Source organism: Anticarsia gemmatalis, chromosome 11 (assembly GCF_050436995.1).
Source record: "Anticarsia gemmatalis isolate Benzon Research Colony breed Stoneville strain chromosome 11, ilAntGemm2 primary, whole genome shotgun sequence".
Classification (NCBI taxonomy): domain Eukaryota; kingdom Metazoa; phylum Arthropoda; class Insecta; order Lepidoptera; family Erebidae; genus Anticarsia; species Anticarsia gemmatalis.
The window spans coordinates 2726953-2743002 of NC_134755.1; the positions used below are offsets into that span (position 1 = coordinate 2726953).

Here is a 16050-nt window from a genome sequence, read left to right on the forward strand (position 1 = left end):
TAAATAGATAATGCATTATACCTACGCCCACTTTACGAAAAGAATTGGTAAATTTCGGATTTTTTTCATCTTGGCAAAACAAAATCATTGATAGAGAGCAGCGTAAGTCCTAACTCCTAAGTCTGATTACTACAATAAAAATCTTAGTTTTGTAAGCGCCATCTGTTAAATTTTCTACGTACGACTACAACGCAGAAAAAAATATTTTCAACCGAGTTCCTTCGCCTGTTCAATACTTATAACGTCATACTTAAAATGTAAAATTAATAAGTTCCTTCATACACAAGGCTACTCAAATCTCCGATAGATAGTCAACAATATTAGTCTTTGTATTAGCCTTGTGTGCGTAGAGCCTAAGTCCTACTATTATCTAACCATTTTAAAAAACGTTATTTTGTAGTTTCTAATATATCTTTTTTGGGATCCTAGATGAGAATTATCAAGAATTATTTACTGCAAGAATATAGTCGACCCTCGCGAATCGTTACAGATAATAAATGGATGACTATTTACGGTACGGGACAGTCTCAAAAGTAGGTATGTTCCGACTTTACCTACTTCTCTATTGTACTAAGTAAGTACTTGGAACAGGTGTTTGTTAGTACTTTGTACATGAAACAATGCGCTATCATTTATCATAGTATTAAAAAGATACCGATTGAAGTATAGAATCTCTATTGATAATATAATCGGTTTCAAGTCTATGATAGTCACAAATAATTATATAGTTATATCATAATAAATTGACAAATTAAACGATAATGTCATTGAAAACTTGGACTTAAAGATATACTTTATTTATTAAAATAAACGTAGTTATACCGACTGTATTTCTATACTCATAGGACACAAAAATATATTAGAAGGTAGGTATCCCATAGTGTGAATCTTATTACTGGCGTAACACAGGGTAAATGGATCTTAAGGATTGTGACAACCACGGTATTTTCATAGTATAAGGGCCAGATTACGACTTATTGCCAAGTTATACATATACCCTCTTATTAATAAAAATATGTATATAAAGTTATGAAAGGCTTATAAAGTTTTTGGTTTCTTTCACTCCCTAGCGAAATGAAAAAGAGAAAACATATTATAGTAGCTTTTTAACTAAAATAGGTTTATAGTGTGCAATATGCAATAATATAGAGCAAATGTTTAGAACAACTGTCTGAATTACACCTGTTATGCTAACTGACACTTATACAAGTGGTGAAACCGAAGTTAAATATTTTAAACACTTCTATGTCTGCTAGTTATCGCCACAAATAGCAGAGAATAGCTGTAGAGCTTCGTTTTGTTCCTCTTCTTCCACCTCGCCTTCTAGCCAGAAAGTCTCCATTTTTCCTTTACCCTAAAATAGAACAACACTATAAGTCTTCGGAGATTTTACTAACTGTAAACTCGTAGTAAGTAAACTAAAGCATATTAGTACGTAAAGTCCAACAGCTTTATAAAGAGCCTCAGAATTTACGATTTATTAGGGGTCCTAAAGAGATTTAGGTATAATCGCACGATACGTAGCTGTAAAAAAACAGGCAACCGTCCGCTACATAGGATTGCGAGTCTTCTTCTTATCGTATGGTTAGACGCCCAGTTCAAATACCACTATGCGGTCACCCATCTATGGAATAACCGCACCAAGGGTTGCTTAACCCACAGATCGTTTATCGATCGGTGAGCGCAACTGGCTATGGGCGCCTCGGGATTGCGGGTGAAAATTAAAAACTCCTAATTCAACATTTTGTTTTCTTGCGCATCTCACGCACCACGGATTCACAGCTCTCTAGTAAGTCGTCGGACTATAGTAAGGCAGTTTGGGGATCGATAGGCACCATGCACACCAATCTCTACGAAGTTGTCGACTGGGACTAGTTTGGGAACTGATAGGATTGCCAATTTGAAAATTGTTAGTGACTATTTTAAATCCAAGGCACGTAATTTGAGGGTTCTAATTTGGGGGCTCGACTTTCGTGCGTTACGTGCTAGGTCACATCGTCGGGTGACCATTTGAACAGTGTTTTGTAATTAGTATTGACATAATGTACCTTCGTATGTTTATGTAATGGTACTCACCTTAACTTCTATTTTGCCTCGAGGTCTAAGCCTGAACCTGCCGGCTGGTAGTTGGTTTGCAGATAAAGCCGTTATCTGGATGCGTCCAGGCTGGAACGAGAAATCCATTGAAGATTTGAGACACTTGTACATAATCATTTTGACAATATGTATCCATAGAAGAATAAATAAATACAAGGCGTCATTTACGATTTCTGTAGCTAGGATCATAGAGGCTATATAAGTTGAGGCATTATTCCGAGTGTGACGGTAAGAACAACTGCGAGTGATACAAAGAACATACCTCAGAAGTAGTCTGCATCCTGCTTGCTGTATTGACAGTGTCTCCCACAAGACAGTAGCGAGGAAGCCGTAGTCCTAACACTCCAGCCACTACGGGACCCGTGTGGATACCTGTACAAATATTAATAGCAATAAGTTCTTAAGCTTACATAATGTATTAAAACTAGAGAAACAAAAAAGAGCTCTGTTTTAATAAATGGGAGACGTGGCCTGCTCTATCATAGTACCTATGCTATTTGTATGCTATTACAGACAGTATGCTTAAATTCCAAAGCAATCTCATATGCTACGTAAATAGCAATCGGGACCGGGATTTCAATCATCTCAGATTTTGATTTCAGTAGGTTTATACTCCTCAGGACCAGGAAAAATATTTCTTTTAGTAAATTATGAGCTATTTATCAATAAGGTATGTGGTGAGTTACCTATAGTGAGGACAGGTATGGCTCTGGAGATGGCTAGCGCGGCGCTAGCGGCAGAGGCGGCGTGGGCACGACGACGCTCCGGCGCTCCCGACACCAACATGTACACTGTTCCTACTGTCTCCACCTGCAAGTTTTAGGCACAAGTTTTTATATTTTTTTCGACAGAGATATGCAATAACTGCTATGATGAAATAGGCTAGGCACGAAGTGGGTGTCAAAAGTCGGTCAGCGACGACGGGGTAGGCTCAAATTCACATTAAGATGGCACGATCTCCTTGACCGTTTCTTGGTGGTTCGTCTTATTAGAGTATTCTTCTGTTGAGTTTAGAAGTTATAGTCATCGACGGTTTGCCTTTCCACTGGTTTTTTAGGGTGGCTTTAGTTCTAATAAGAGCTAATGTTTCGTTCATTAAAATATGCATTACCTTATATACTCGATGAGTGTCCAGGAGCCTGTCGATCCTGGAGTAAACATCATTCATGTAGGCGACGGTCTGCATGACGTCAGCGCGAGTGTCTGCCTGCGCCAGTTGTACTCCGCAGAATATTATAGTAACACTCTCGAACGCCTGGAACATTCGTGTAGCACCTAACATCTTAGCGACTGCATATTCATTGTCGAGTAACTTAGGGTTATTGTGATGTCATATTACTTGAAAGAATGTTGGAAAGCTTAGACTAGTCTTTGATTGATAACTATAGGGACATACTCGTGATTTGTGACGTTAAACATAGAGTGGCCTAGTTCATATAAATTTCAGAAAGACTGGTCAAATAGTAAGTTTTAAGGGTCCGTGCGTGACTGCGTATAAAGTACTTAATTCTAAATTACATACCTGACACGCTGCCATAGGATCCTTCCCAGCCCGCAAATGATCTGCAATGCCTTTCGGTATCATGGAGTACAAAAGTTGGTCCCCTCTCTTCTTCCACTGGTCTAAGAGTCTACAAGACTTTTCAAGAGAAAGACTCCTGCTTTCCGCTTTCTCGAACAGCAGTTCGAGACGGGAGAGGTGCTGCCAGCCTTGCAGAAGCATTTCTTTGGAGAGACCATGACCGTTCATGTCAGCGAGGTAGAGACCTGCTTGACGTAGCTCATCGAGGTCGTTGAAACTAAAAGGTAAATAGATAACTGAATGAGTAGTCCTAACTTGGTATATCGGAATAGTTAAATCAGAATTTATAGGTTTTTATGACTTTTTATATTAAAAGTATTATTTTCCTTTAATGTAGTTATAGTACTAGTTTAGTGACAAGTATGTCCCAAAAATGCGTTGACGATTATTTGGTTGCGGGCACAGAATTTACACGTAAGTAAAAACACCATATCATCATGACAGTAGGTAATGACACTTGTTTACATACATTGGACTGCATAAAAATATGAGTGCGTCAATTTCTTCCAGCAGGTATATGGGTCCGCGAAGTAGAATGGCACGTGCACCGTGAGAGCCACGTCTAGCCTCTGCTGGGCCTCCTCGGTACCGCAGCAACTCCAGGTCAAAGATCATTGTCTGCATACATACCACCTGAAAACATCCAGCACTTATGGTGAATATTATCTTATACTAAGGGTTCCTTAAGATCTATATACCTAAAGGTCTATATATCTAAGATAAGATGATATTTAGAAAAGGTAATATATTCGCGCTTTCGATTTTATTGTAATGTAGGTAACCTTTGCGACACTCCCCTATTTTAGCTTGGAAGTCGGTTGAATGGAGATTTGGATGATGAATAAATGGTATATTGACAAGATTGGTATAGTAAATCAATGGCACGAACTAAAATTCTGAACAATTTAATACTAAAATGCATGTTATTTTGTTATTACTATACCTTATCCCAAGTGAACGACACTTTCGGTTTCCTGAGCCGTAATATTTCTGAAATAGGCGACTTCTCTAGCTTATTATAAGGTCCTCCCCAAGCGGCCACAAGCTGTAAACGTAAATGAACAATTAAATACCGCAATTTGGAACAAGTATGACATAAATTCTTATTAATATGCACACATATTTGAATCAGTTGATGTATTATTGTTTTGACCTGATAGCACTCCATTTAGAAATACTGGCAACTGACCGGACCTCACCGCTGATTTAGAAATATGTTGAGTTAAGAGGTCTTTGTCCGTTAGTGGAATATTCATTCATAAACTTTATGATTTTCATGATGAATATGCGCTTTTTGAAATATTTATAAAAGACAAAAGCAGTGAATCTCCTGGTCGTGGAATATGAGGGTTAGTATCTGTTTCTATTCACAAGTTGCCTGCATATTAAAAATCCCAAGTCGGGCAAAGGGCTATTTCATTTTGGTATCGTGTCCGGTATACGGCAACAAGCACAGCACGAGACCAAAGATATTTACAGTGGAACATGGGTCTGTTTCTTATACATCTATCTACACCTTCAAGTATAGCAGACTATTATTTAAAAATGACAGTTATTAGTAAATGCTGTTATTATACATACTCTTTCTCCAGCTCTGAGGATCTTCATTCGTCTATCGAGAAGCACTCCGAACGGAAATAGTTGCATCAATAACGAGGCGGGAACAGCTGGTAGGGGACATGGTAAATTCTTTCGTAGCATCAGCGATCGAACCTGAATAGAAATATGGATTTAAAATGTGACTACTTTTTAAACAATTTGCAGGTTCGGCGCAGTGGTTAAAGGGGTCCTCTCGCCACAATAAGCGTAACGCCACCGTAGTATGTTTATCAGTTGTCTGGTTGACATAGTAAAAGTTACAAGTTCTAAATATACGTACACACATAGATAAAACATCTTTATTTGAAAATATATATTTGGTTATATCAGAATCAATAAGACGGAGTGGATTGTTTATAAAACTGAAGAGCAACACAGACACATTTCGCCGTAAAAATTCAACCATAAAAGGTGTAGAAGTAACTCCAAATGGGAATCGACGAGACGCCGAATGATATTCCTTGTATACTATAGATACATATTATATAAGGAGTAGAGATATTTGAATAACGTAGGTGCAAGAGCATGTAATGTAATCAACTGTGGATCAATGTCCGCGGAGATTCATTTGATAAAGTGTTTGCGCCAATTGGACATACGAATTACAAATGAATGAATTTGTTTATACTTACATTACTTACGTAACTACCCATAATAATATGAAATGTCTTTCCTTATAAAGACGACTGTTTTTGAGCAATAAAGAGCCTAGAATCCAGCTGAATTAGCAATAGTTCTGCCGACTTATGCTTTAGGTAGACCTTAACTTAAGAGGTCTGGATTTATTGCAAGAATTAACTGTTTCAATTAAGAAAGAAAAACTGAGTTGTGTTTTACTTTAAATAGCTATACTGACCATTTATATTTTATAGTCGAATTATACGTTTCGATATACAGTAACAATTATTTAAGTAGGTATTAGGTACATACAATGGTTTGAACACAGCAATGTAATCTAATGGCAGAGACTGCATAGAAAAAAATATCTACACATAGGTACCTACGTACTTTCCCACTAATACAGTTATTTCATATTCATATGTATTAAACACGTAACCCAGTCTGTGAGACAAAACACTTCATATTTTATTCAAGGTCATGCCTTAATTTCGCAAAGTAAATAGCAGTTGGGGAAATTGTACAGGTAAATGTGTGGCTTGTTCATTTTATTTGCTAGACTAGGGTGTAATAAAACAGAATATTGTGAGTGAACAGACTGAGGAATTGTGGGAGCGCTTTAGTGTATCTGAGGGCTTATAGGATTCGGAGGGTTTGGAAATAATCCTTACAATCTACGCAGAATACGAAGTGATACAGTCTAAGTATTTCAGCGGTATTAATTGAATCTTTTCTTAGTTTTCATGTCGCACTTCCCAAAAACTAATTTAGACTGTGTGTTTGAGATTCGTCGAATAATTAATTCATACAAAATAGTATAGGTACATAGAGTTTTTCTCCATTAAAGTTACATTACTAACCGTGACATTTACAACCATACACTTACTACTTACTTTTACACTTTCAGTGAAAAATGAACAGGAACAAAAGTTTTATTTTGGTAAAGTTTCCATAGGTAGGTTACAAAAATGTAAGAATTATCGCATACTTAGTTTCTGAAAAGCGCATAACTTTTTGATGGGGTGGATTGTTTATCCTTTGTTCATATTTATCTGAATATAAGAAACTAGATTATTGACTATTGAAAGAGGATTATCTCGCATGTGCGGTCGTTACGTGACGATCGGAATGCAAACAATTATTACAGTACCTTTTAAGGTACAGAGTGGTTGGTCCGAGCGCCATTAGGACCGAATCAGTCGACTGACTGTCTATTGTTAGTGTTTTATTGCCTCTGCGTCACCTTGTACCTTTATTATCTTCTTTACTTTTATTGCAAGTAGTTCTACAAGTATTTATTGCTAGCGGCCGCTCGCGAATTCGTCCGCGTGGACTTGTGTTAAGTAATTTTCCCGTTTTCCTAATATTTTTTGGTTCTTCTCCACTTCTTATAGTCATATCGTGAAGATTTACAGATATACAACAGTACCTAATTCTATTAGTCTTAGCGTGATGCTGCAAAGCCCACATCAACACATTGACTATTTAACCGATCTAACTAGTAGTTATTATTTAACCGAAAGATCTAACTAGTAGTTTCTAAGATTAGTGAACAAACAAACAAATTTTTCAGCTTTACATTATTAGTGTAGATACGAAAAATTTACATTACAATTGACAAATATCTTAAACCAATTTAGAACAATTTTATAGCAAACTAATCAGATAACTTTCTTCATTAAAACAGAAAAGTTAACTTCGTCTTTTTCTGCCAAAGTACGCCAAACGCAGTTAAAGAAAACTTTCAGTTCGCTATTCTAAACATTTATCCCGCAATCCACCGAAACTTCTAAACTTATGTCTTCCATAAAAAGTGTTCAATGTTACGCACAAATTCTTCGGTGGTCTAACAAATGTAGATGTGATCTCACATTCGCTATTCGGCCGTTAGGAGCGTGGCCAATATTTATTAATAATTCAGTCTAGTCAAAAGCTAGATCGGGGACATTGTTCTATTACAAATGCTATTGTTTCATTACAACTATTTTACAGAGCATTCAAGTTTCATCTGTATTGTTAAAAACGTTTCGTTTGATTGACTTCAATTTAGTGTTAGCTTCTCAGTATTTAGCTCATAGTCTAGTAATAGTGTAGTTGAGGCATTCAATTAACGGGTGGTAATTAATAAGCCTTTTTTAGCAAGAAATGTAAAGCTTTTTACTTTTTAACCCATGACTGTCCCACTGCTGGGCAAGGGTGTTAAGGTAGGTACTAGTCTATTTACTTTGCGAAAGGACCGAAAACAGTCGCAGGTCCGATGGCTCTACGCGATCTCCAAGTCACGGAATTCTACAACATGGCCCGGTAATGGATTCGAATCCGAGACCTCATCGCAGCAGGCATACACAACTAACCGCGCCACAGAGGCAGTTCACTTTAAAAAGCATTTACATTAACTATATTAGGTAAAGATAGATCAGGAATAACTTAATTTTGGTCCGATAATGGATTCGAATCCGAGACAAAAAAACAGAAACAGTTCACTTTAAAAAGCATTTATTTTAACTAGATTAGGTAGAGATAGATTTGTTAAAGACCACCTGAAACTTTTCAATTACTTTTAACTAAATGGCCCGACTCAGGTCATTCACAGCTGAGCCACTGAAGATTTAATTTGCGATTGTTTTTAATCGAATCGCCGGAATTTATACTAATCGTTAGCTAAATTGATGGCTTCAGTTTTCAATACCTATTGGATATGCAGCTGAGACGGTAGCTATTTAGAAAAGTGACTGAATTAAAACTCGAAAACGAAACTAAAAACTTTGAAACGCGCATGAAATACTAAAAGTCTGTAATCGTATTTGTATTACTAACGAAATTGGGATGATTGTACTCTTAGTAAAATAAAAATAAAAGAATTACCCATTAATGGGGCTGGGCAACGGATCTCCTCCCGTAATGAGGGAGGGGTCACTCTTTAACAGTAAAAAAGAATTCTAGTTAATTTACCATATAATTATTTCATACATTTCATAAAAAAGATGTGTTCAGAAATGTTGCTCCCAACTTAACATATAGTTAAAATAAACCATTAGTCTCTGAACAAGGTCTTATCTCGTGTTACATGGATCGTACGACACGTAATTGCCCCTAATTATATGTGAAACATGTAACATAATGCCTACGCTAAATATAACTAGAATATTGTAGTATCTGAGATGAATTAACTCATAGAATGTCAGTCAGTTACGCAACTTTTTGCTCTTGGGATAAAAAAATTATAATGACACTAGCTAGGAAGAACATTATTATTTTACTCCTGCTATAACTGCCTCTGTGGTGCGGTATTCGACTGCCGGGCAGAGAGAGATGCCTCGGGTTCGACTCCTGGATCGGGCCAAACCTGCTCAGTAGGCAGTTGGGTACTCCATGAAAATAACCGCCATTACACTATAGTATAATAGAATATGGCATGTTTTAGTTTGGATTACTTGAAGTTTCGGCGCAGGTTACATAGGCCACGGTCGTATGCTGACTGATAGTTACTAATTAATCGCTTTAATTCTTGTATACTATTCTACTCTACATACTACTCTACTATAGGATATTTTTTTACTCACATAATCGCTGTTATCGAACTCCAGTCTCAACACCGCCACGTAATAGTTTCCCTCCATGCTCTCCTTCACCACAGATACCTTCAGCTTCAGCGAGAATATGTCCTCTGCTATCTCATACAACTGACCTGGAATATAACTAGCGTTTAGAAAAGCAAGGCAAGTGCTTCAAAAGTAACATCATATGTCACTGAGGATACACGTAATTAACAAAATAAAATTATATCGAGGAAAAATCTGTAAGCATACTGATTTTCTGAGAAAAATTAAAAAAAATCTGTTCATGGATCGTTTGTCGGTCTCGGTTTTTGTAGAATTTTGATAAGAGAAAGCAGAAGAATAAACAGCAAATCCGAGAATAAATCACCGCAATCCAAGATGCGGAGCACGCCACCGTGCATTAGTTTCGTCATTTTGTTTAATAAGAAATTTCTAATGTACCCATTAAATAATGTGTATATCCAGTTCGTCCACTGCTATAGACCAGCTCAGCTCCGTGCCGGTGTGCGCGGGTCAGCTGCATGCTCGGAGAGCGCATGCGCGGGAACGTGAACCTCATGCGCTGGTGAATATTGTCCACCGACTGAAGGAACGTGCAGAAGTAACGACCAGTCGCACGGATCATCTTGTCGTAGCTGCAGAAAAAACGCGTAAAATTCTTTAAGCTACTCGTTATATGATAATATCGAGTATCGAAGGTTGACATTTAAAATGTACTGCAACAATAGTTTGTACGGCGTCCGCTAGAGGCGCTAGTCGTTGCATACAAAATTTCTCAATATAGCCAGTTACCTTAACTGCCTCTAATGTCCAGGTTCTGAGGTACATTTAGCGGTAGTTTATCTATTCAGAAACCGGGGGTTAATCAAGTACTGTAATTACTTAATAATCGGTTTACATAATTATGTGGCTGAATAACCGCTAAAACGCATTGAATAGATAAACTGCCGCTAAATGTATTCAGAAACCGGGGGTAAAGGAATCAAGAAAACATCATTGCACTGTCCTTAACAAATCAGTTAAAAAAACACCGCCATAAGCTAGTAACTATGTGAGAACCTATCATGTGAAATTAAAAAAAACATCTATTCACGACCTTACAAAATATTTTCGTTTTTGAAGCCATCTTGTAACCCTTTACAATAACCGATGACTGACCAAATACGATGTGTCATGCTATAACACGATGTGCCCCAATGATTTTGAGTGACAGGGTTATTGGGCCCGCGATAAATGAGCCTTGGGCCTTGGCAATGAGATTTTATGTTACGAAAAGGATTTCATAGGACAATATGAAAAGATATGGGCTTTATATGTCTCACCCAGCGATAAAAGATAGCGGGTATTTTCGAACTGCTGCTTTTGCTGAAGATAGGAGCATTGTTGACATATCTTCGATAGTTATTTCTAGTTTGCGGTATAATGAAAAGTATGTAAACTTTTGTTACATTATAATTCTGATAAAGAATAGAGAAAAGCTCGAGTTTAATTTGGAAGGCATGTGCAAATCTCATTGTTATTTTTTCAATTTAATTAGAATCCTTGCGATTCTAATTAAATTGAAAAAATAACAATGTAAACAATGCCCCCGAATTTAAAAATATTAGGTCGGGGAAATAGTCTTTTCTTTCAGTAAGTTCGTGAGGTACCTAAATATCGAGCTTTTTTGTGTAGAGAAAAGATTTTATTACAAGTTCATACATACTATAATGCGAAAAGACTTTTTCCACGACCTAATATTTCCAATGTTTATTTGAAGAGAGAGAAAAGTCTGTACATAATACATTGCGTGAATTATTAGTCTTTTAAAGCAGTTGCAATAGTTGAATCTACCTTGCTTTTCTAGTTCATTGTAAAGAAAAACCACTTGATATCACTTACCCGTAATTACTGAAAAACTTCACGAAACATCTCCCGAAGAAGTGCATGACCTTCTCTGGAGTGGCGAATTTTTCCCTCAAGTAGGAGAGCTTGTCCTCACTGACGATGCTGAGGCTGTTAAGGCGTTGTCGAGTTGGGATCAATGAACCACGACGTCTGTACACATCTAACGCTACAGTACAGCTTGTCTTACGAGCAGCTTTCCTCAAAGAACTTCTTTTACCACCTTCGTTTTCAGGAGAAGTCGGTTCAGACGCAGGAGCATCACTCACATTTTGTTCAGACGTTGGATTCTCAGCTGTTTCAGTTTCAGGAATCGCTTCTTCCGTCTCTTTCACTCTAGGACTTTCAAATTTAATCGCTAAACTCCGTCTGTGGAATTCTTTACAGACTGCTTCAGTTTCCTCGTTGATTCTCCCAGTGGATGAAGCGATGGTAGGTCTTATTTCTTCCGACGAAGTATAAGCATCGATTGCCTTTTTAGTGACGGCTGTTAATGCATTTGTAGCGGTGAAAGGACACTTGTAGCTTTGTGTCCTATTGTCAGTGTGGACGGACGAACTCCGCCAGCCCGGTTTGGATTTTAGTGAGGTTTTGCGTGGGGCAGGACTACTTGGTCTAGAAGTTGCGGGACTGTTTGTGTCTTTGCTGAGTAGTCGAGCCAAAGCGCTTGCGAGTCGCAGCATTAACGCGTCTGGATATTGCTAAAGAAAAAATGTCAAAGTGGTTACTCGTATTATGAATATTGGTTACTTTCATTTAAAAGTAAGTAGCAGCAGATATAGATGGTGATCGCTACTTAAATGTCTACTTACTTGAGTAGCACTGAAGACAGCATTCCTCGCGCCGGATTCTCGAAGGATTGTCTCCCATATTTCTTCTCCACATTCATCCTACAGAATTAAAAAGGGAGGAGTAAGACAGTCCTACATGATATAGATTATAATTATAGTCTCTGTGAATACATATGAAGGAAGCGCCAAAAAGCCAAAAAGCCCGTTGTATTTGTCATAATAACGATTTAAGTTGACTATTGTCGTAACATCCGAAATAAGGTAACTTTTTACCCAAATATAACGAAGCTAGCACCCATCTAAAGTATAGTCGCGTCGGGTACCTCCCTTAAAATCTCTCCGTCTTTCCGAAAGCAAAAGCGTACGGGAGCATTGCATTCATATCAATTAATTAAGACTTATTCTACAACTAGAAACTTTTGCAATACATTAGCAACAAAAATAAAAGTAGTGTTGTAACAGCACCATAATTGATGGGAACAATATAAAAACTATTTAGTATTCCGCGCGCAAGGTTCGACAGACTATTAATTTCAACATTTTGCACCCATAGTTAAAGAACTTCACGACTTGCTTGTTAAAGACTAGTGTTTATTTTTGTTTTTATGTTTTATCCGATAAAATCGGAGCTTGTTAAATTCACAGTGTGGTATTTATTGCTAAGAAACCTTGGTAAAGTTTTAATAAAACAGTAATATTCAAGGTTATACGACTTGCAAATAGAGAACAGTATGAAATTGAATAAATCACTTTTCTTTTACTCGTAAATGAGCCTTAAGTGCGATATTTCAAAGACATCTATTTTTTACTCCCTGAAGTTTTAGCCGAGTTATAATGGACTCGTATGCGATACATTTTACGAAAATCCGCAAAGTAAATATGTAAAAAAAAGGTAACGATTACTGTCACTTAAAGTTACTGTAATCGTCGCATAACGATAATAAGGTATGTATTTACAAAGAATCTTCATAAACTCTGATGGAATTTACAGTCAGCCAACGTGTTCAGTAGCATTTTACGAAGTTCCCAGTAGCGGATGGGAATGACAGAAAAGTAACTTGAATTGAACTTAAAATTAAGATTTTACTTACCACTATAAAATGCTGGACACTCTCCAATAACCACCCGTACATTTTGACGTATTTACTTAATTTTAAATCGAAATTAAATTGACTTAAAATCTCCTGTAAACATAACTTAACTTAGCAATTTTCTAAAACGGATAAAATTATTTTGTAAAAGTGTTTTCTAAGTGAGAAACCACGTTGTTATAAAACATTAACACTGATTAATGTTATCAACTTAGATGACTTTGTTTACAAGTCGCGAGCCTTCGGTAGCGTTTATCCAGTAAGGCTTTCGCGCTGCTACTGAACGGATAAGGGAGTGAGTACTTAGTATTCTGCGCCTACCACCCTCCGTGGCGATATAGAAAGATACATTACGATATTTTATTATACTACACAACGCGTTGCTTAAAATGGCAGGAGCGGAGGAATTTCGGGTTTTTGGATTTACTGTTGTTGGTTAAAAGATCAATTTATGTCATTTTAACTTCGCGGAAATTTAACCTTACCTACGTAAGGTTAAATTTCCGCGATGTTTATTCTCAACTTTAATTTTGTCACAAGTAGGTAGATTATAAATGATTGTAAGTCATCATCGTTAATTAATTCCCGGAGACAGGGTAGTACGAAACAATTTAATTCAAAACAGAGCCAACGTAATGCAATACTCTCATGATAGTTAGTACTCTCTAGTTTAATCACTCCCAGATAAATATGTCAGACAGCTTATCAAATAGATGAAATTTCGACATTTGTTTTTCAATTTGTTGTCACTTTGCCTAGTCGATAGGTACCCGTCACTCATTCCTAAACTGTGAAACTACCCGTAAAACGACCAATCCCGAGTAAAATTTTGCAGTAGTCATTAATAACCGACAGTAATTCAGTTAGTAACAAATGATGAGACCAAATATGACGTCATATGAACGATTGGTCAATCAACCAGTTGGTAGTGAACTGAATTGGTTCGGAGAAACGCATTCAGGTCAATTGTCTGTTTGGACGCCCTTCGAAGGACGCGTGCCTTACACTATTAATTTACCATTCATCTATATTAGCTATTAAATCAGTTATTATTGTCATTGAAACTTATAGTGTATAATTATTGGTGTTTTTAAGTACGAAGGTTTCAAATTAACGGAGAGAGATTGTATTGCTAGTCAATTATGTTTTTCCAAAATAAGGTACCTACCAATGTGAAATAGACCATCGTCAGCTGCCTACTGGTCCCTGATTTTCCGGATTCTAAATTTTGTATACCCCCGCCAGCCTCGAATCTTGCATCCAAGGCTCTACTAAGTTGTTGGACTATAGTTGTTCGAAAGTCTTCCATGATTAATATTTATTTGAACGTACAGGTTAGCAGCGGCCCGTCCCAACTTTGCCCGGTATAAAGAGTTTTTTTCAAAAAAACATTTACAATTCTTACATACATATACCTGTCTCTTAATCCACTCTATCTATTTTTAAAAATCCGCATCAAAATCCGTTGCATAGTTTTAAAGATCTAAGCATGAATAGGGTCAGTCAGCGTATAGCAACTTTTTTTTACACTAAGTAGTGACATGACTGCTTATCTATGTTTTTTTTTCATGTTTATCAACAGTTCTTCGTGAAGTAATTGAGCTTTACCCCTAATCAATTTATTAGGCCGCCACGGGTAATGGGATCGCGACCGGAAAAGCTATTAAACTAATCCAATGTCCAAGTTAAATTGCTTACGACCAACACATACGTCAATCCATATTATACATGTATGTATTATACCTACGAATAATATAAAGCTAAGGAGTATATTAAAATTTGTTTGTTTAAACGCGTTAAGCTTATGAACTACGAGACCGAATTGGAAAAGTATAATCCTTTTATAGAGATAGGTTTACAGCATCTATGATCCGCGTAGACCTAAAAGAGTCAAAGTCAAAGTTTTTTAAATTTAGCACAGCTTTGTTCTAGAATACGAGCCTCGCTGTCTCGTTGAGATTCGAAAAGAACTGTGTTATCCTATAATTTTCTATTTTACAATCTGCTTTTCACGACGCTATTGGTCAATTGTGCAAGTGTTTATGAGTTTGCAGCAAATCCGCAAAATTTACTGTTACAATTAAGTTGTACTTAACTAGGTAAATACATAAATTTGAATTAAATTCGTTGGCGTGATATAGCTTCGTCGCCAATGTAATGGCGCTTAGCAATAAAAATCGGCGTGTGCGTCGCTTGACCCGGACAATTAAAAAGTGCTCGGTATCTTCTAGGATCGGTGCGGTGCCGGTGGCGGGTACCACACTAAACAGATATTACTTCGCGGCCTACATATTGACTGAAAATAGATGTGCTCAACATTTTGATGCAAGATTTTGTACAAATATTGTTACTAACAATATAATGTCAACAAATATTTTTATTTAGCCAGTTTTTATAATGATAAAACTATTTCAAATTTTCCCTAGTAAGACCATTAGTTTAGCTTTTCTTGAATAAGAAAGTGGTACACGTCTGCATTGTCAATACTACTTAAATTTGCAGTACCTATACATTACTTTAAGGCATGTTACAATATTGAAACCGGTGGTGCGTCTACGTAATCCCGACTCTTATGAGACTTTGTTGATTTCCAAGTTTAGATAGTGTAATATAACACATATGAGTTTAATTGAAATAGGGGGAAAGATAATTCCATGAATTTTAATTAAAAAGTATAATAAGATTAATTAATTCTACTGTTATGTTACATTATATTTTTTATTTAGGGCTGTAAGTAGAACACAAACTTTAGATACTTTTTATAATCTACCCGGAATTGCTATAAACAAACAAAATATTATTTTATAATAGTCAAAGCTCCGTAGGTT

General features: G+C 36.7%; 1 protein-coding gene across 1 annotated transcript; it reads right to left on the reverse strand.

The window, feature by feature from the left end:
* Nucleotides 1-81: 81 nt before the first annotated feature.
* Nucleotides 82-13487, reverse strand: LOC142976680 (soluble guanylate cyclase 89Db-like). The gene is made up of 14 exons (XM_076120177.1): nt 13223-13487; nt 12153-12230; nt 11338-12041; nt 9898-10091; nt 9460-9584; nt 5261-5392; nt 4623-4724; nt 4149-4312; nt 3620-3896; nt 3209-3352; nt 2784-2907; nt 2360-2469; nt 2077-2166; nt 82-1354 (listed from the first exon to the last, which is right to left on the reverse strand). The coding sequence occupies exons 1-14, from the start codon at nt 13262-13264 to the stop codon at nt 1253-1255; spliced, it is 2388 nt and encodes a 795-aa protein (XP_075976292.1). The 5' UTR covers nt 13265-13487; the 3' UTR covers nt 82-1252.
* Between the last annotated feature and the right edge of the window lie 2563 nt (nt 13488-16050).

Coding starts and splice junctions, on each gene's coding strand:
- LOC142976680 (XM_076120177.1), bottom strand. CDS start 13,264: ATGTACGGGTGGTTATTGGAGAGTGTCCAGCATTTTATAGTG. Junction 3,897..4,148: donor ATATTTTTATGCAGTCCAAT/GTATGTAAACAA, acceptor TTTACCTTTTAG/TTTCAACGACCTCGATGAGC. Junction 3,353..3,619: donor ATCCTATGGCAGCGTGTCAG/GTATGTAATTTA, acceptor CGAATGTTCCAG/GCGTTCGAGAGTGTTACTAT.